The 22,124-nt window shown below is 44.1% G+C and overlaps 1 protein-coding gene across 1 annotated transcript in view; it reads right to left on the bottom strand.

Moving 5' to 3' along the window:
• The window catches only part of TDRD10 (tudor domain containing 10), a 615,000-nt gene that overhangs the window by 392,830 nt on the left and 200,046 nt on the right, over positions 1-22,124 (bottom strand). Inside the window, exon 6 of the mRNA XM_086947598.1 lies at positions 15,749-15,908. Coding sequence (XP_086803724.1) covers positions 15,749-15,908 — 160 coding nt within the window. The remainder of the gene's footprint in view (positions 1-15,748; positions 15,909-22,124) is intronic.

The following is a 22,124-nucleotide window of genomic DNA, read 5'->3' as shown; positions in this document are numbered from 1 at the left end:
GGACGCAGAGCCTACATGGAGTGGCTGTATAAAGGACATAGCACCACTTTTTATTGAATAGAAGGTCAATATTTTATTAAGCGTAACATGAGCATACGTGCATAGAGGATGGGCTGGTGGAAGGCTGGGAGAGAATTACAGGCAGTGATGCGGAGAATTTCCCCGTGTTCGTTGATTACAGTTTCCAAGCAGCTGTGAGCACCAAGAGATTACGGTGCGTCCGCTCTTGTTCCTTGAAGACTCTTACTCTAGCGCTCTCTAGTTTGCTGTCTTGCCTGTGGGCATTTGTCCCCAGCCAGATTGCATCTTTAATCTGTGTGGTTTCTGCATGTCGTAAACTCTATCCCAATATTAATAGCTTTTTCGTTTTTTTTTCCTTTCTAATTTACATGCGCTTAATTTATTTCATGCCAGCCTTTTAAATCAGAAACGCGCTCCGATTAAGGTCCATTGAGAGCTTTACATTACTGTTGCATGTGTGAGTGCAGAGTGCGTGCAGAGTGACAGTGAGTGCAGAGTGCGTGCAGAGTAACAGTGAGTGCAGAGTGAGTGCAGAGTGAGTGCAGAGTGACAGTGAGTGCGGAGTGACAGTGAGTGCGGAGTGACAGTGAGTGCAGAGTGACAGTGAGTGCAGAGTGACAGTGAGTGCAGAGTGACAGTGAGTGCAGAGTGCGTGCAGAAACAGTGAGTGCAGAGTGTGTGCAGAGTGCAGAGTGCGTGCAGAGTGACAGTGAGTGCAGAGTGACAGTGAGTGCAGAGTGACAGTGAGTGCAGAGTGACAGTGAGTGCAGAGTGACAGTGAGTGCAGAGTGCGTTCAGAAACAGTGAGTGCAGAGTGCGTGCAGAGTGACAGTGAGTGCAGAGTGCGTGCAGAGTGACAGTGAGTGCAGGGTGAGTGCAGAGTGCGTGCAGAGTGACAGTGAATGCAGAGTGAGTGCAGAGTGACAGTGAGTGCAGAGTGAGTGCAGTGACAGTGAGTGCAGAGTGACAGTGAGTGCAGAGTGACAGTGAGTGCAGAGTGACAGTGAGTGCAGAGTGACAGTGAGTGCAGAGTGCGTGCAGAAACAGTGAGTGCAGAGTGCGTGCAGAGTGACAGTGAGTGCAGGGTGCGTGCAGAGTGACAGTGAGTGCAGGGTGAGTGCAGAGTGACAGTGAGTGCAGAGTGACAGTGAGTGCAGAGTGACAGTGAGTGCAGAGTGACAGTGAGTGCAGAGTGCGTGCAGAAACAGTGAGTGCAGAGTGCGTGCAGAGTGACAGTGAGTGCAGAGTGCGTGCAGAGTGACAGTGAGTGCAGAGTGCGTGCAGAGTGACAGTGAGTGCAGAGTGCGTGCAGAGTGACAGTGAGTGCAGAGTGACAGTGAGTGCAGAGTGACAGTGCGTGCAGAGTGACAGTGAGTGCAGAGTGACAGTGAGTGCAGAGTGACAGTGAGTGCAGAGTGACAGTGAGTGCAGAGTGCGTGCAGAGTGACAGTGAGTGCAGAGTGCGTGCAGAGTGACAGTGAGTGCGGAGTGACAGTGCGTGCAGAGTGACAGTTAGTGCAGAGTGCGTGCAGAGTGACAGTGAGTGCGGAGTGACAGTGCGTGCAGAGTGACAGTGCGTGCAGAGTGACAGTGAGTGCAGAGTGACAGTGAGTGCAGAGTGCGTGCAGAGTGACAGTGAGTGCAGAGTGTGTGCAGAGTGACAGTGAGTGCAGAGTGCGTGCAGAGTGACAGTGAGTGCAGAGTGCGTGCAGAGTGACAGTGAGTGCAGAGTGAGTGCAGAGTGACAGTGAGTGCGGAGTGACAGTGAGTGCGGAGTGACAGTGAGTGCAGAGTGACAGTGAGTGCAGAGTGACAGTGAGTGCAGAGTGAGTGCAGAGTGAGTGCAGAGTGACAGTGAGTGCGGAGTGACAGTGAGTGCGGAGTGACAGTGAGTGCAGAGTGACAGTGAGTGCAGAGTGACAGTGAGTGCAGAGTGACAGTGAGTGCAGAGTGACAGTGAGTGCAGAGTGACAGTGAGTGCAGAGTGCGTGCATAAACAGTGAGTGCAGAGTGCGTGCAGAGTGCAGAGTGCGTGCAGAGTGACAGTGAGTGCAGAGTGACAGTGAGTGCAGAGTGCGTGCAGTGACAGTGAGTGCAGAGTGCGTGCAGAGTGACAGTGAGTGCAGAGTGCGTGCAGAGTGACAGTGAGTGCAGAGTGACAGTGAGTGCAGAGTGACAGTGAGTACAGTCACTCAGCACCACCACATTATCACTCAGAACCACCACAGCACCACTCAGAACCACCACAGCACCACTCAGCACCACCACAGCATCACTCAGCACCACCACAGCACCACCACAGCACCACCATAGCACCACTCAGCACCACCACAGCATCACTCAGCATCACCACAGCCCCATTCAGCACCACCACAGCCCCATTCAGCAGCACCACAGCATCACTCAGCACCACCACAGCACAAATATGTTCTCTCAATGTTTCAAGCTTTATTACAAATGTCACAAAAAGATGTTAATATTTCACTTCTGTTCTTGGATTTCGTTACAATAAAATACACTGAACATAATCTTCACAAAAGTTATTTACAAAAGTTTAAGCTATTGCCATTATAAATTACAATCACTTTTATTAAGTATTAAAAAAAATTAAAAGCCATTGTTATTTGTAATATCAATACATCTAAGTCACGTAAATACAAATGTTGCATTACAAATGCTATAGGTGTCACATTTGCGAAAGTTATAACTATTGGCATTGTAAATGACAAAGCTATTAATTTAGCTATTTTCAAAACCAACACATAAATGAACATTTGGTGAATTACCATTAAAATATTTGACTTTTTTACTAAGATATTATTGTACTCTTTTATGCAAACAAAATTTAGATACTGCATAAATAACTTTAATAAAACATATTTTATATATAGCTTTTTATGTAAAAAAATAACTATAGCACAAAGCAAAAAACAATTGCCATTTACAATGCTAATAGCTCAAACTTAAATAATGCGAGACCTATTGCATTGCAAATGCTTGTTATTGTCTGCAGGGATTCTTCCACTTGCGGACCAAACAGAAACTCTCAGTCATAAGGCATATCCAATACTTTGCTTGCAATTCCTGACGGAACGAAGTGGATCGCAGCCAATCTTGCATGCGTAGGACAGCAGCACCTGCCAATTGCCTGAAACCAGTTGAGGCCACATCAACAGCAGAGTCAATGATCTCAGCCGAGATCCTTTCACCTTTCTGCAGGATTTTCTGAGCTTCAGACTTAGGGGGTTCTGGAAGTAAGTTGATATATGGCGAGATATCCGACCACATTTGCCGGTCATATCTGCGCAGGATGGCCAATGACTTTGCAGCTCGGACCGTGGTAGCTGCCTTTGTTGACACACGCTTACCAATGGCATCCAAGCGCCTGCTGTCTCTATCCGGTGGGGCTGCAATTGGAGGTGAAGGGTTTCTAGATCTCTTTTGTGCAGCTTGAACGATGACCGAATCCAGTTTCGGTTGTCCTACAAGGCAAGCAGGGGACTTTTCAGGAGCCTTATATTTTTTATCAATCCTTGGTAGAACTGGAGGTATGGATGCCGGAGTAGACATAACTTTAATTCCCTCCTTCCAGATGAAATCTATGATAGGAATAGATTTAGCTTGCTTCCTTGGCTGATCCTTAAAATCATATAGAAAGCATTCCTGCTCAGTATGCTCCATGTCAATGTGGAAGCGCTTCGTAGCCCGCTCCATTAGAAGGTGGAATCCACCCACGTCCACTGGAGGTGAATCAGAGGTAGCCGGTGGCGAAGGAGTTTGCACCTGGTAATCATCCCACTCCGACATCAAGAATTCATCATCGACTTCTCCTTCTCTTTCTTCTCCATCAGAAGAATGTTGTTCGTCCGGCTGATTGGACGATGCAGGTGGAGGAGACCTTGGAGGTCTGGAATCAGGTCTAGGCGTTTGCACCACAGGTGTAGGAGGTACAGAGCCCGTTCACTCCGATGGTGGAAAACGCCTGTAAAAGTCATCCAGCATGCATTGAAGGTTGGTAAGCAATGCTATTGGTACCTGAGCTGAGGGGACATTTGTCACAGGCGACTGCACCTGCTCAGGTGAATGCTCATCTTCTTGATCGTCCTACTGATATTTAATTCGGAAGGACTTGTTGCCGTTCTAAACGTTTCCTCAATAACAGAATCCTCCTCACTGTCTACAGAATCCAGTAACTTGCCTGGAACCTGTAGGGGTACCCTTTGTGGTGAGATGTGTAGAGGAGATAAAGGTTCTAAAGTAGAACCATGTCTTTGAAGTAAAGACGGTCTTGGTGTTGTCATAAAATCCGTAGACGGCGACCAAACTTGCAAAGTGGTACAAGAAGATAGTTGTGGCGTCGATGGGGGCCCCACCAAAGGGCTCGTCGACCTGGATTTGGCAGACGACGACAGTCGCCGATGGTTTCTTCGTGGACAGAAGAGCAAGCGGCGACGATGACGTTGACGAAGGTACCGCCGACGGAATCTTCTTTAGCTTTGCCGTTGACGAGGCGCCGACGACGGCAGAAGAAGAAGACTCTTCCGTCAACGAGATAGGTCTAACGGTTACATAGACCATCGTCGGCGATGAAGACACTGTCGAAATAGTCATCTCAGGCTTAGGAGAGGAAAAGGTTACCGTAGACGTGGACGTAGCGTCAACGGAGATCTTCGTCGACGAAGGAGTCGACGTTGGCATCGTCAACGACAGGGTCTGTTTCTGAGGTAAAGTCTTCTCAGAAGATGTTTGAGGTAATTTCTTGGTTAATCTTCTCGGGGGCGTAGATGAACCACTTTTCTCCTTAGATGTGGAAGGCCTCTCAGACCCTTTAGTAGGTTGTTGCTTCCTTACAACCTTTGCCCCAGGAGAAGATAACACCTCCTCAGCAGCTCTCTTCCTAGAGGCTGAAGTAGACCCAGAGGCAATACCGCCTACCTCTGAAGCAGGATAATCTGTATCCTTGAGCTTTTGTAGCCACAAAAGCAGGCGGCCCTCTCTGTCCCTGAGGGTCTTCTGAGGGAAGGTCCTACAGATCTTGCAGTCCTTCACTTGATGTTCAGTATTCAGGGAGTAGATGCACTTCTTGTGGGGAGCTTCTTTAAACAGTCCGAGCTTACCACAAGAGTCACAAGGAAGAGTCACAAGGCCTGAATAAAGATTTCTTGGAAGAAGACATCTTCAAAACTAGATTCCAGAAGGAAAATAGAGAAGTACTGAGCAGAGCTCAGGGAGACTCCTTCACACAATGTGCAGTAGAAAATCTGAGAGCCTGAGCCTCTGGGGAGAACCTTCTGGTGGGTGCTGTCGCCTGATTGGCTGCAGTTTGGGCTATACAAAATGACTAGGATAGTCATGAGTGTGGAAGTTTTTTCTCCTGTAGCTTGGGCTACTTTACTTCCCGGTTGGGAATTACTAGTTTTTCCTATGTTATTATGGCATATTATTGCTTTTTTATGTACCGTGGGATGCCCACTCTGACGACTGGGAATGATTCAGGCATGTGAATCTATGAAAAAACACCCCTAATACTGGAGAAGACCGCTTCCTGAAGGGTTCTTTGACAAGAGGAGGTGATTTTGACGGCTCAGAAGTCGTCTTTTTTACATGATGTTTCCTCAAAAGCATGTCCTTTACTCTCCTTTTCCACAGAGTGAGGAGATTTTGAAGGGCTGCGCCCAGAAGACCCATGAGTGGTCTTTTTGAAGGCCTTCTCAGGACGTTCCCCTGAGGAATGAGTTTGAGGAGATTTTCTTCTCTTTTGAGATCTCCTAGAAGTTGAGGACAACACCTCATCACTGTCACTTGAGAAAATAAAAACCTCCTTTCTGGTCTTAGCGTTTGACACCATATTAAAAGTCGCCCTTCACGACCTCTCAGAAACGTACTTGAGAAAGTGCAACATACCTTGCAGTCTTTGGCCTGCGGTATAGACAGTAAATGCAGTCAGTGTGAGGATCATCAGTGTAGAGCAACCTCTTGGAACAAGTTGCACAGGCTCTAAATAATACTTTCTTCTTTCCCAGACATTCTTTAAAGAATGTATTTGAAGATAATGCATAGTAGAACAGAATCCAGTAGAATTCCTAACAACCAAGTTCTTTAATGAAGTTATAAAGCACAGAATTTGAGCAGAGCTCAAAGGAGACTCCCTAGCACAACGTGCAGTAGAAAATCTGAGGGGTAAAAGGTTCTCTCGGGAGTGTTCTAGAGGGTGAGGGGCTCTGATTGGTCTCTTTTACATAACGAAGGTTATGGGTTGCAAAAGGAAAATGGGTCTAGGCCTCTTTTCAGTTTGCTATACTACTAAGCATTGTTTTTTTATGTACCGGAGACTCCCGTCTAGACGTCGGGAAATGATTCAGGTATGTGAATCTATGAAAGCTCCAATACTGGAGTAAACAGAAGTTGTTGTGCTGGTACCTAATTGGGCAGGCACCACTACCATGTGGCAGACAGTCATAAGCCCCCGGTGCTGGAAATAAAGTGCTGGTGCTGGCACCGGAAACCACTGGCTCAAATTAAGCACTGCATCAACATTAATATGCTTAATCTAGAATTTACAGCTATCATTAATGAGATTGTTGAGCTGGTAACTCAACTCTTCATGCCTATAGTGCCCATCTTCGCCACCTTATAAAAAGCATCCCCTTTTTTTTTTTTTTTTTTTTTTTAATTGAGTTGGATTAGAATAGTACTACATAATACAAAAAAGAAATAAATACATTCATACATATGATAAGATATCAAATGGATAAGATGGCAGGTACAAAAATACAAAAGAGTTTAAAAAAACCACAATTCTACAGTATATAATACAAATCTCCATCTAAAAATAATTTACAAACAGATAGAAATTCAATCAATTCTTCCTCTTGTTTCCCTCCATTTACTAAGGGGTGCCCAGATTTTTTCACCGAATGATTTCTTCTTCTGTCCCTTAAATTTATATAGGCATTCTTCAATATTATGAATTCCTAGCAATCTTGTCAACCAAACCTGGAATGAGGGAGCAACTGAGTCTTTCCATGCTGCCGCTATTAGAATTCTTAACACTGCAACACAAAGAAAGACAAGGGCTTCCGCTTCATGTGTGATTTTCAGATTTTCATCCCTGCCAATTAGCACAATCGTTGGGGATAGAGAAATTTGACCCTCTAGCAGCCCCGATAAAAATTTCTCCATTTCAGTTAAAACAGGTTTCAAGTTTGGGCAAGAATAAAACATATGAATTAGATCTGCCTGGCTTTGATCGCATCTCGGGCATTTATCTGTATCCCTTTTCCCCCATTGGAACAGCTTGGATGGGGTGTAATATAAATTAAATATCGTTTTATAATGTTGTGTTTTTAAGTTGGTTGCTCTTAATATTTTCTTGTTCAGTGCTAAAGCATAGTCTACATCAACATTTGGATCCCCAATTCTGAGAGCCCACGCGTTTTCTACTTGCACCATATCATCTTCCAAGCTCTGCAACAGGAGACCATAACCTACTTTAATCTTACGACCACCATTCCTTATATATTGAACAATTGGGTGCATCTCTTGGATGGAAACCCTGGGTCTTATGGATTTCACTGTTTGTTCTAATTGATTATACAACATCCAGTGATTTGCTGAAATATCATATTTTTGTTGCAGAGTCTCGAACCCCACCAACCCCTCATTACTCATTACATCTCCCAGATATCGGATACCCAGTATTTTCCAAAGGGCGCTGTTTCTATTCTGTCCAAGATGTTTGAAAGGGTTTGAATCCCAGAGATCCAGACTACCATTAATCTTCGGGATCTTATGAAATTTCAACAATTGTTTCCATACTCCCCATACATCTAGCATCAATTTGCTTTTACTCTTCTTATAAAATTGTACATTTATTTCCCGTATCAAGATCCCCTTGGCTTTTTCACCAATTACTAGTTCGTAAATTGTGGGAATTCTTGATAAGCCAGACTGACCTACCGGGATGTTACAGCATAATAACTGTTTCATATGTAGCGCTAAGCAGACCCAATGGTATAGTCTGAGATTGGGGGCTGTTAATCCTCCCCTCTCTAAAGGTAGTGACATTTTGGCTAACGATCTTCTTACTTTACCATATTGCCAGATAAACTGTGAGAAGACTGATTCCATTCTTTTTATCAGCGGTTCCTCAATTAATAAGGGGATAGCACGGAATAAATACAGCAGTTTTGGGAACATTGTCATTTTCAGAACATTGACTCGCCCAATCAAAGATAAATGTAAAATATCAATTCTCTTCAATTCTTTCTCTATCGCAGCCAGTACTGGTAAATAATTTTCCTGGATTATCTTTCCCACATCTGCATTAATTTTAACTCCTAAATAAATAGCAGCATCAACATATCTTTGATCTCTTTTCTGGATATTCTTTGTACCAATTATTATAGTTTTTTCCGTATTAAGTTTATACCCTGAATATGCCCCGAACTGATAAGCCAGATTATTTAATTCCTGTATTGCTATTTCCGGATTATTAGTAACAATTGCCAGGTCGTCCGCATATGCTAGTATCTTGGTAATATGACCATGCGAAATAACGGGATAGGCGGAGGCAAGATGGCGACCGTGTAAGACGGTCGGGAGACGGCTCGCGTGAGGAGGAGCGTAGTCGTGAAATGACCCTGCTTTTCCCCTAACAGTAGCGGTGACTTGGATGCTGGGCGGTATCTGCGAGGGTCTCTGACACAGGGGCAAGAAGTGCTCGAGTAAACGGCAATTGGCAAGAAATCGCGGCTGGTGTAATTGACGCGCATGAGACTTACGCGCTGTCAGCCGCTGCAGCGGCTGCTACAGGAGGTGTTCCAGCTGACGCGTCGGGTCAGAGGCGGAGCTGCTTCCAGATTGCAGGCGGAGGTAGCGGAGCTCACGGAGTCTATCTACAGAGTCGAAGCCCTGCGGAGTCGTTTCCGACATCGGCAATCCCGGCAATCCCAGCAGGGAAAGAAGTTTCGAGCTAAGAAGCGGCTGAAAAAGGAAAATCGCCTTCCAAAAGACGGGGAGAAGCGGAGAGTCAACAATCTGGAGGGCATTGGAGCTTCACAAGCGGAGACGGAGGAAACCGAGGACCTGTTTGGCGGTAAGGAGACATTTGGGCCAGAAGAGAGGCGGAGGGCGATTATGGCTCCAAAAATGAGTGCTAGCGCTAAAGCAGCTGCTAGGAGAAAAGCTGCAGCGGCACTTGCAGAGTCTATGGCTGACATTGAAGGTAGTAAGAGGAAGAGACAAGGCTCCCCTCAGATAAAAAAACTTACCCAGCAGAGCGCTAGCAAGGGGAATTTGGACAATCAGGGCACTGCTTCTATCTCAGACATTTTCCTGAAGGTGAATAAAAGTAAAGACACTAAAGATATAAAAGATCAGAAGGAGTCTGTCAAACAGGCTCCTCCGGATAAGGATAATGGCAATGGCAATGAAGAGGTACCACCAAACAATGTAACTGATGATCTAGCAGAGCAGTTGGATCCTGTAGTATTGGTTGAGGAAAGGGACCTGCAAGAGGTAGATCAGCTGGGTGTTGTTAAATCTTCACAGCACGGTATGGAAGTGATCTTGCAGGATGACACAGGGGAAAGCAGTGGTAGCAAAAAAGAAGCTCAAAGTGATGCATTTTTTTCGGTATCAGAGGGTGGCGAATGGTCCGAGGAAGGAGACGACAGCCTGGAACAAGAAATCAGCGATATAGAAACTGGCAGTGACTCAGAACCGGAGGAAAACACCCCACCAACTACAGCGGTGAAAACGGTGGTGAGAGCAAAAATACTTAACCAAAATGGAGAGCCACCGCTTCCGAATCCGCCCCTAGACAGCCCTGAGGGGGCCTTGGCACAAATGTCGCTCCTGGAGATTATCCATCAGGAGATATTGGCTCACAGAGAGGAAGCAAGGCAAGACAGTCGGAAATCCCAGGCGGCAGTGAGGAAAATACAAGGTGAAGTGAGAAAGCTGACAAAGGCATGTGTAAACCTTGGTGAGCGAGTGACCAATTTGGAGGAGAGAGTAGTATCCACTGAAGCGGACTCTGCTGCCGCAGTTAAGAAAGTAGACATGCAAGCAAAACAGTTTACCGACGTTCAGTGGAAATTGGAATCGTTAGAAAATAGGTCACGGCAGAACAACCTTCGTGTCCTCGGAATTCCCGAGGGGGCCGAGGGGACGGATATGAAAGCATTTATCGTCAGGCTCTTTGTGACCGACTTTAAAGAGCTGAAAGATTGGGATTTTGAGAGGGAGATCCAGAGAGCACATCGCACCCCGGCAAACAACTATCAAAAAGCAAAAGAAGGAGCCAAGCCTAGAGCAATCCTGATCTTTCTGGGCAATTTCAATCTGAGACAAGCAATTTCTGAGATGGCAAGACCTGACAAAAAAAAAACAGTTGATGAATATACCTTTTTTGTTCGTCCGGACTTCTGCCATATTACAGTCGAGAGACGCTGGAGACTGCGGCAGATGATCAAACCCTTTCAAGACAAGGGTATGCAGGCCTACCTGATTAATCCCGCCCAGCTGAAAATAATACGGGATGGAAAAACATTTTATTTCTCGTCAGAGATCAAAGCTAAAGAGTTTTTGATGACGTAATTGGTGTACTAAAGAATGATCTGACGTTGACACAAATGGGAAAGGGAAGTAAAAAGGGAGCACCGTAGCATCTGGGTAATTAAAAGAGTAGGGGGGTACTCCCCTTGTATTACGGATGTATCACTGAAGGATCCCAAAGAGATAATCTGGCGGATTCTAACTGGTAGTTAAACACATAGGGTGGAGTGGTTGGTATAAGGGTGGGGGAGTTCTGCTCTGCGAATGTAAATCTGGTGGAGGGTAAAGTAAGGGGCACAAAAAGTTACTTTTGTTGATGTTTCTCCTCACGCTGAGCTGTAACCATCACGTGCACAGACCAGAGGTCTGAGCGCCTCAAATCAAGTGGGAGGGTTGAGGGCGAGCTCTATTCTGGAGCTTGATAGGGGGAGGGAAGAGGTGCAGTGGGAGGAGAGGGCTGGGGTGGGGGAGGGGGGGGAAATGTGGGGGGAAAAAAAATTTGAAAAACAAGAGTTGGAAAGGAATAGGCTGCAAGTTAATTTCAGGTATCTGGATAAGATTCAAGGTAGGAAAGGCAAATATCTAAAACATGTCAGACATTAGAATTTGTAGTATCAATACAGGGGGTTTAAATGATTGGAGGAAGAGGCAGAGACTGACCCATTTAATTAGAATAAATAACATTGATATAGTATGCGTTCAGGAAACCCATATTCCCTGGAATAAAAGGAAGATTTTGGAAATGTATGGGTTCACCCTGATTGGTTGTTCCACCCAGTCATCAATGATAAGAGGAGTGGCTGTGTTAGCTAAAAACCATCTTGGTGGAGCGAAACGTATTAAAACAGATGGCTCAGGCAGATGGCTGCTGGTGGAAATGAATATGGGGTTCACATTATGTGTAATATATGGCCCAAATGAGGACGATTCTGTGGTGTATGATAAGCTGGAAGAGGAATTGGCTAATTGGGATGCTCCGTTGATCGTATGTGGGGATATGAATATTTCTGTAGATTGGTGCCAGGGGAGCTTATATACAGGCCGGAAACGAAAGGTTAAAGCAGCAATAAGCTCCATGATACAGTCTTACGGCCTGGTAGACGTCTGGGGAGACAAGATGCCAGGGGATAGTGGCTATACATATTTCTCCCATCCAGTACAAAAATACTCTAAGCTAGACTACTTCTTCATCTCAATGGGAGAGATTGGGAAAGTAAACATTCAGAAATTACCAAGAATAATTTCTGATCATAATCCTCTGGTACTTACTTATAAAGTTCCCAGTGTATCAAGGAAAACCTCTAGATGGACTTTTGACAGGAAATTATTAAACGACGAAAGATTTTTAAATCACATGAAAATGTGGTCAAGAGAATTTTTTGATTTTAATAGATACAGTGCATCCAGAAATGGTGTCTGGGAATCGTATAAAGCGGCACTAAGAGGGGAGACGATCAGTTGCGCATCAAGAATCAGGAAGGAAGATAAGAGCAAGACAGATAATTTAATAGCAACCCTGGCTGAAATAGAGAGACATCATATTGAAGAAATAATAACTGGCAAAGATAGTAGTGAGACTACCAGAAATATGGCCAGGACCAGGGGTGACCTTTTAAAAATAATCACTCAGAAGGAGATCTGCGCATACCAAACACAAAGAGCAAGGCGTTATGAGACCGGGGAGCAGGCAGGCAGAGCATTAGCATTGCGTATAAGGCAAGATATGAATAGAAATAACATTAGTAAGCTAAGTTACAAGGGGAGAGAATATAATGACCCAAACTCTATACTGCAGGTATTTCACGAATTTTACCAAAAACTATATGATCAGGATCCAGTGGCTGTATTTCCTATACAAGATCAATCGTTTATAACACCCAGGGTGGAGGAGGAAGATAGAGATCGGTTGGAATTGGGTATAACAAAGGAGGAGATAGAAAACGCTTTGATTGAATTAGCATTAGGTAAAGCGGCAGGACCAGATGGGATCCCGATCGAGGTTTATAGGGCTCTGAGGGAGGAAATTCTGCCAATATTGGAAGATCTCTTTAATGGAGTCATATGTTCAGGTGTTATTCCGGATAGTTGGAAGCAAACTAACATTGTGGTATTCCACAAAAAGGGAAAACTGGAGGAAAACCCGGGTTCATATAGACCTATCTCCCTAATCAATACAGATGCGAAACTATATTCAAAAGTTTGGGCTAACAGATTAGGAGGGATTATAGGTAAATTGGTATCGCCCTGGCAACATGGGTTTGTTCCCGGACGGGGTACTACCGAACACACTGCAAGGGCTATCTCATTATTTGATGCCGCAAATATGACAGGGAGTGATATGGCTTTGATTTTATTAGATGCCGAGAAGGCGTTTGACCGTGTTGTATGGGATTTTATGTGGGATGTGTTGGAGAAAAGAGGGTTCGGTGTAAACTGTAGGAAAGGCATTAAAGCCATGTACGCGGATCCAGTCGCCAGAATCACGGCTATGGGGCTTCAATCAGAGGAGGTAACAATCAAAAGAGGCACTCGCCAGGGCTGTCCCTGCTCACCTATATTATTTGCGCTATATATAGATCCTTTGATTAGGAAAATCCTGGCCTCAGATAGAATATCCCCTGTTATTTCATAAAAAGCATCCCCTATGGGGAGTTTTTAAGAATTCACAGAATTTGCAATAATGAAATTGATCTTAATACCTGTCTTGATGAATCGACTCAAAGATTTCTGACTCAGGGTTACAAAAACAGCGATTTACAAAATGCTATGAATAAAATGGTTTTAAACTTTGCTAATCCTCCCCAGGTTGCTAACACTGAGATAGTTTTTCTAAGAAAGAAGACACAGCAGTTACACTTATCACAACTTTTAGTTGCCATGAGAAAAAAGTCAGGAACATCTTGAGTCTAACTGGCCCATCCTGAAAACTGATATCACATTGGCTCCACTAATTCCAGCTATTACTTTTAGGAGGGCTCCCTCTATGAGGGATGCCCTTGTAAAGACCAGTCCGGAAATTACTAAATCATCTAATTGGCTCTCCAATCGATCAGGCTTTTTTAAATGCAGCTCTTGCAGAGCCTGAAAGTTTGGGGTCAATACTTCAGAATATCATGAGGCCTTCACCCAAGATGCATGCAAGATTAGGAGTTTGTTCACCTGAGAAACAGATTACGCAGTTTATGTATTGCAATGCACTTGCAATGTGCAATACATTAGGAGCACTAAACTCCAGGTGTTCAACCGCATTCTGCAGTATTTGCGGGCGATTGTTAATTCTGACGCCAACTATCCTGTGGCGCGCCATTTTAAACTGGTTCATCATAATAATCTCATTGATTTGAGTTAGTTTGTTATTGAAGCAGTACCTTTCTCCAAAAAGGGTGGTGATAGAGAAAGGAAATTAAGACAATTAGAGAGCCACTACATTTTACTTCTGGACACTAAGTTTCCGAATGGTATTAATACTGGGGAGGATTTACATAACTGTTTATGACTTTTTATATTCATTTAGAGTTATTTATTTATAGGATTATGCCAGTGTCTGTGAATCTATAAATGTGACAGGCTTGTCGTTATATCCTTATACTGTACTGTATACTATCTGAGCCATATACAATTTGATCTGTTTCTCTTATGCTGCTATGTATATATTAATGAATTCTTGGGCTACCTTTAATTGAATGAATTTTATCTGTATTCTTTTATGTCTTGTTTTTTTTCGTAATTTTAACTGGTTTCACTGGATGTTCGGGTTTTACTGGTTTTTATTCGATGGAGATGAGGTATAGGAATCGGGTGGTTTTTGTTTGAGCATAAGGTTGGCTTAATTTTCTAGTATCGACTGTTGAGTACCAATTGAATCTGATCCTGTTATAATGTTTGTTCCATCTGATATTTCGCTCATATGTGATTTTTTTGAGGTTTACATATATAAAATGCACTTGGCACTTTATAAAATTTATTCGGAACTGCTAACTGAAATTATTTCCGTTTTTCACTTTATGCACTTTCTTTAGCACTTTGCACTTTAATATATTTAGCGTCTGCTGCTCATTACATATGTGATTCATATGTTTTTAGTTTTATGCAATTTATTATGAATTGAATAAGGATTGTATTTTGCACTTTTGCACATATGAATACTGTTTTTTGTTCTTCCTTTGCTCTTCTTACTAGCATTGACTAGATGTGACTTGTTAGTGCAGGGATATTTCTGTTATGCATTTGATAGTATATGGGCACTTGTCCATCATTAGTCTTTTACCACCATTCTTTGTATTTTAGCTAGTTATATTTTATAGCTGTCACACAAACGGTAAAAATTATGATTTACACTTTTGTAAATTTACCATGTGATATGAATCATTTTTTGGTGGTTTTACACTTTAATTGCTTTGTTTATCAAAGTGTGTGTCAATTCATTTGCATTGCATTTCATGCCGATCTAAACCTGTAGTATGTCTTTCATATCTATGATTGAGTAGGAGGAGCATTGTATGAGAACACAACAGTATTTAAACTTGTGGGGTTTTTGGCCATGTCATGTGATCAAGACTGGGTTTACCCGGTCGAAAAGTGTCATGCTGCTGTCTTCTGAGGAATAAAGCACTTTATTTCACTTTATCATCGTGTGCTCAGTACCTGATTTTAGCGCGTGCAGCACCATTTCAGGACTGTGGTGTTATATATATATATATATACACACACACACTAACACACAGTCTTGCAAACAATCCAGAAATCATTCTATCGGAAAGCGGGAATCAAGCTACAATTAATCTCTTCAAGATAGAGGAGTCACATTCACAGTTGCTGTCTGCACTGTTTGTGGCTCTTACCTCATTTAAAGACCATAGACTATACAATGCGTTCAATGTAAAAAAGTGTCACATAAGATACAGATTAAAGGTAGGTAGCACACAAAAATAAAATTCTATTGATGAGCTTTCATTACAGAAATATCAATATGAGCATGCACAAAACCATTCCTCCTTTGGAGAATTAAATAAATAAACAAAATCACCTTATCTGGCACCAGCAGCACGAAGGTCTCGGACATTGGTACTAGTCCAATTGATTCTCCACCCCTACACCGAATCCATAGGGAAAATTATATTGTTCCAGAATAAGTGACAAATGAAAGATAGAAATTACTCTTTTTTACCGGCATATCAACAGGGCTGCTGGTGTGCTCAGGGCTCTTCCACCCTTTTAAATTAATTGAGGGTTTCACAATGACAGACCGCCCACTGATCTTCGTGCCATGACATTTACTTATAACATTCTGCTGGGTCTTCGCCGAACTGAAGTCTACAAATGCAAAGCTGGAGAAAAAAGGTACAGCACATGGTTAGATTGGAAGCATTCTAGTGAAAGGTCATTAAAATGAAGGAGCTCAACCCAATATGCAATCCACTCAGAACTTTCTAGGAAGACTACCAATCTCCCTTCCTCACACAGTGCTGATCTGTAATACAATCTTGCGTGTGATCAAATATCGTATTAAATTTTAATTCTGGGTTTTCTGAGTTTCAATCATTTTCTTATGCAATTCAGACTCTAAAATAATCTTGGTAAGAAATCTTAGTTTAAGTGCCATCAGTTATGTAAGTCTAGCACAGTTTAAGAGTATGGGCTTGGGAGTTTATGACTACCTCTATTCTTTGTTTTATTGTGGCTCGTTCCAAACTCTTCACAGCCTTAAGCATGTGCCAGATCATGGGAGATTGATGAATCAAGTGTGTGCATGTCTTGCTACACTAACCAAAAATGAGGCACCTATTTACCTAAGCCCCTTGTGTGATGGAATCAAACATGGCACAAACAACAGTTAGTGTCATGTTAATCTCATATATTAATCTGATTGCATTTTCCACCAATCTAGCAACATTTTGACAATGTACAGTAATTCGCTTTGTTTGAGCCACTGTAGGAATTCTGCTTCATCTATTATGAGTATATAATCAAAACAAAAGTTTATACACAAAGAAATCAAAGGGCATTCACTCCAGTTTTCTAAAATCATAAAACATGTAGCTGTTCCTAACACATACCATGTGAACTCATTCAATCTATCCATGCACTTCAGAGTTGTTGGCAGAACGAGGTAAACCATAATACCAGGTCATTGTCTATAAACAATTCATTTATAATGTCTAATGAATAGTATGGCATGGGAGTATAAAAGAGACCAATGTGCTTATCGCTTATCAAGGACTAGGCTACATTAGAAACAAGCATTTACAATGCAACGGTTTCGCCTTTGTAAAAGTTAGAGCTATTGGCATTGCAAATGACAATTTATTTATATATGTGTTGGTTTTGAAAACAGATAAATAAATGGCATTGTCATTTACAATGCCAATAGCTTAATCTCTCGCAAATGCGAGACCTATTGCATTTGCACACACACGCACACACACAAAGAGCCACACACACACCCACAGAGCCACCCACACATAGAGCCACCTACAAAAAAAAGCTAGCCACACAGACAGAGCCCCAACGCACACAGAGCCCCAACGCGCACAGAGCCCCAGCGCGCACAGAGCCCCAACGCGCACAGAGCCCCAACGCGCACAGAGCCCCAACGCACACAGAGGGAGAGTGTGTGAGAGTGAGGGAAGGAAGGATAGAGGAAGGGAGGAAGAGAGAGAGGGAGGGAGGGAGGGAAGGATCGAGGGAGATTGTGTGGGAGGGAAGGATAGAGGGCGGGAGGAAGAGAGAGAGAGGAGTGAAGGATCGAGGGAGGGAGGAAGAGAGAGGGAGGGAGGGAGGGAGGGAGGGAAGGATAGAGGGAGGGAGGAAGAGAGATAGGGAGGGAGGGAGGAAGAGAGATAGGGAGGGAGGGAGGGAAGGAGGGAGAGAGAGAGGGAAGGAAGGAGGGAGAAAGAGGGAGGGAGGGAAGGAGAGAGAGAGAGGGAGGGAAGGAGAGAGAGGGAGGGAGGGAAGGAGAGAGAGGGAGGGAGGGAAGGAGGGAGAGGGAGGGAGGGAAGGAGAGAGAGAGAGGGAGGGAGGGAAGGAGGGAGAGAGAGGGAGGGAAGGAGGGAGAGAGAGGGAGGGAGGGGAGCCCAGCAATTCATTTACTTTGACTTCCGTTTGGCTTTTATGATTAGGTGACGGACTGAACAATCCAGATTCGAGAAAGTGTCTAAGATTCTTCACAGAAAGATTCCTTCCTCCCCTCACCCGCACTCCAGTGCATCTCTCGTCCCTTAAAATTTCAGACGTAAAAACAAACTTTACTCAGCCTTCCAAATATTTAAGCAAAAACGCAGATCTGTAGCACCCAGGATGAAACGGTCTAACACAAAGTTGGCAAGGGGTATGTCATTACAGGGGTAAAGTACAGAGAGTGCTTTAATTAGTTTTATCCGGTGGCATGTGTACAAAAGTTCGATTGAGTCTGAAGGCAAACTGTTCGTGGGGACATTCAGATCCTATAAAAACATCCCTGCTCTAAAACCACGGGAAGGAAATGGCTAGCATTCTTTAAAAATGAAGCACTTTCTCAAGACGAAAAAAAAGAGAGAGAAGCACAGAAATAGCTTTTCCTGTAACCGTCTTCAAGCAGCAGCTCAAACAGTGTAGAGGAGACACAGGCAGCTAACGACAGACAGGGAGTAAAGTTGAGGGATGCGCCGGCTGCAGACGCAGGTGTGACTCCGGGGTGACATTTCCACACACACTCCGCACATGCGTCGAAGACACCCTGAGCGTTAGGACGCTGCGCACACCTTATGCAGTGAGTCTGGGGACAAAGGAAGCGCCGAGGCAAGGGGGAGGAAGCGAATCAATCACAGGTCACGTCCCTGCACGCAAAGCAGCTGATGATGCAACGATTACTACTAGAAACGATGCGACTGAAAGAGCAGGACTGAAAAGTTTATGGAAATGACAGCAATGAAGAATGAGCATTGGCAAACTCAATGGCTCGTACAGTAGCGGTTTACCAAAGACAGAGAAGACTATGTGTTCTAGACGCGGACCACAACACCGCACCAGGCCAATCACCGGGAAGTGCCCTGAATTGCGTTTGCAGCACGTGGGTCCGCTCAATTAGGCGCTGCGAGAGTGCTGTGTTTATGCTGCACCGGCGCCGGCGGAGCTCCAGGCTGAGAGCAGTTTGCACTAATGCCCCGGGGGTACGCTGCGCCTCTCGGAGGCTCTGACGGGTTTAATAGATTATGTTTCTGACAGGCTCTGGTCAACTGCCACGTCAAAGATGTAACTAATGTGCAGCGTGTATAGGAATACGGAAAGCATTATGGCTTTTAGGTGAAGGCATAGCCAAAGTGATGAAAAAGAGCTTGACTCTTGGGAAGTACCAATGTTGTTGCCACTCTTGAGGTGCCTTGAAAGGCCAATTAACGTGGCTCCTGTTGTGAAGTAGATTCGCCGGCAATGATGTATCGACGCGCTATGACCAGCTGCTCACACTGAAGCGGATAACTGAATGCGGATGAGGTATGCGTCACCTCCAGCTGACAGTTGGAAGTAAACTGTCAATTACGCTTAACAAACGAATTCCCTCAAACGCCTCTCAACCTCTTCTTGATGTTCTGAAAAATACATCGGAATCTTTGTAATGCCGAATATTTTAAGCACAAAAACTTCACGAACATCCGCACTTGCATTTTAGTTATCTTTCAGACGCCGCCCCGACAATGAACTTCATGTCAATACCACGACACCGCTTTCCCTTCAGAAATCCTGTTATAACAACTCGAAATGTAGAAAGAAAGAATTACCGATCAGCCTTGAATTAGCTTAAGAAAGAAATGCCTTAACTTGCTTTGAAATGAAATGTAGAACTCCTGACGAACTTCGAAACGAACTGTAGAAACTCTGAAGAAATTTCCACACAAGCTCCTAGTGAAATCGCATCCCGTACCTCGTCGCCATTGTTGTGAAGTAGATTTGCCGTAGAATGAATATATTATTTAAATAAAGGATGTCCACAAGAATATAATTATTTGTAAGTTTATTTATAAAGAAAGAGCTTGTGCGGCAGTGACTACGCAGAGTCACGGAATGACAATGGCACCGGGTGACGTCAGCCTTATACATGCTCTGCATACCTATTAGCGCGTGCCTAACAACCAATGGGAGGGAATTCCTGATCACAACGACTAGACCATAACAGCTCCGTATTTCCCTTTTAGTCCACCGGTCCTCAGAGGTGAAGCGCCTCTGCGAGGCGGTTACAGTCACATCCTGCTACAGAAAAAAAGTCAGGTCCCGGGCCGGCCAGCCAATCACAGCGCGGCCCGGGAATGACGTCACGGGGGTGTCCCGGGCCGGCAGCCAATGACAGCGCGGCCCAGGACAAAGGGGCGGGACTTAAAAAAAAGACCGAGAAACACCCCCGAATCGCGTTTTCACAGGAAAGCGTGATTGACAGCCTCCGTCTCCCAATGGCTAGCCTCCATTTATGGAGCTAGCCAATGGAAGAAGGGGCGGATTCAAGTCCCCATATTGTAAACAACAGCTTTCGCCTGGGCTTTTGATCTACTGAGTGTAAGAGGAAATCCTGGTCATACTCAAAAAGATTTTCAAAACATTTTTCTTCACTATCTCACTGATTATTATTTTTTAAACATCTTGGGAATGCAATTTCCTCTGAAAAGGATGCCAGCGACAACACAGTAGCTTAACGGTGTATTGTCTAAATTAATTGGCTCACAGAGAGCTCACAAAAAGCCATGAAACAACTTATTTTGGGAAAAGTTGCTTTTCTGATTGCCATTGCACAGGCACTTGGTGAGTCTACCTTTGGGCACCTGGACCAAGACAATAGGAAGCTTGCAAGTTTATTGCACATATATGGTCTCCTTGTTGGGAGTATTGGAAAGATTTGGGCTGTACCACCATTCTTAATGATTCTTTCTTTACCAACATATCATGTTCTGAGTTGGCCTATATTCTTACGTAAAGAATGGGTCTATAGTCTTAGATTGGATCCTTTTTTCTTATTTCAAAATATTTTCACCAATACTGATTTGTTCAGTGTATCCATCCTTCACAATAAATAGTATACACTGGTCACTTGCTATTCATCACTGTTAAACCTGGCATCCTTGGTGTGTCTGCCCCTGACTTTTAGCCTCTACCTCCTTTATTTTTGACTCGGAGTTGGATTTAGTTTTTACTAGCTTAGATGTGTTGGGCACTTTGTTACTGCTGATCAGTGCCAAAGTGCAAGAGCTCCCTGTGTAAATTGTAATTCGGATTGGTTCTCCATGATTGGCATATTTGATTTACTGGTAAAACTTCAGTGTATGTCAAAGGTAGGACATGAACTAGTGTGCTTTACATGTCCTGATAGTGAAACACTGTGTATTTCCTTTTTCAAAACGGCAAGGACTAGCTCTCCCATAGGCTATCATTTGAGCTGCCTTGTAACATTTTACAAGTCTAACTTTCAATTGGAAACAGCTAGAGATGTGGAGTTTAGGCTGTCTGAGCTCAGAATTTAATCACACATCTTTTAGTAAAGGTGGTTTTGCAAACTGAGTTTTGAAAATGCCCCTTTTAGAGGTGGGCATTTTTTTTCTTTAACTATCCTGTGTATTCAATGCCTGGTTTTAGACTGACAGGGGCTGTTTGTGCATCCACTCCAGACACTCGCACAAAAAGAGCTGAGCGGAGGTGTGCTCGGCATATGCTGTTGGGCCATCCTGGGCTAGAGTGGTGGGAGTTGTTCTCACTGACACCTGAACAGGCTGTGGCTGCACTGCACAATGCTGTTTCCATCTCTTGTAGTGAAACTGGAACAGGGAGGACAGAACTGGTTTCACTGAGCAAGAGAGACTTTCAGAACAGAGAATTCATACGGAAAAAGGGGTATAAGTATTAGACCTAATAACCTAAGAATGCTTCTGGAATCTAGAGGAACCTCTGCCAAGGAGAAGAGCTGAAGAGCTGTAAAGAGGAGTACTGCCCCTTAGCGGTGTGTTGATTTTCCGGGTTGGCCTATAGTTGCTGCTTCTGCCAAGGAGAGGCAAAGGACTGGACTTCGCTCTTTTCCTGCTTGTGAGGTATCTCCAAGGACTTGTATGTGCTTGCATCCTGTTCTGAAGTCTCAGGGACACAGAGTCTTCACCTGCAGCATCCGTGAACACCACTGCTGGGAGTTATGACCTGCCTTGTTGAGCCAAATCCAGTTCTGGGCTCTTGGAGGTTGTTCCTGCTGCAAAGATCTGAATAAATCTGCAAAATCAATGCTAAGCTGTTCTTGCGACGTGTGAGGGAAAATTGAAGCAGCGCCTGCCAGTGGCCGGGAAAATCACAGCAAGCTAAATTCAATGCACCAGTCTCCGAAGTCCGAGACCCCTGCACCGAATCTGACACAGGCCCTGCAGCTAATAGAATCAATGCATCACCTGTGTGCGGCTACGAAAATAGACACAGCACCTGGATCACCACTGCATCGACCCGTAACGGCTGAATTTTCTAACACATTGAACCTGTGCGCAAAAATATTGCCAACACAACACCCGCAGACCAGAAACGCCTTGGAAATAGATGCCTCACTTTTC

Source organism: Lissotriton vulgaris, chromosome 12, assembly GCF_964263255.1.
Source record: "Lissotriton vulgaris chromosome 12, aLisVul1.2, whole genome shotgun sequence".
NCBI lineage: Eukaryota > Metazoa > Chordata > Amphibia > Caudata > Salamandridae > Lissotriton > Lissotriton vulgaris.
Note: the sequence above shows the minus strand (reverse complement) of the source record. Positions and strands in the feature narration are given on the sequence as shown.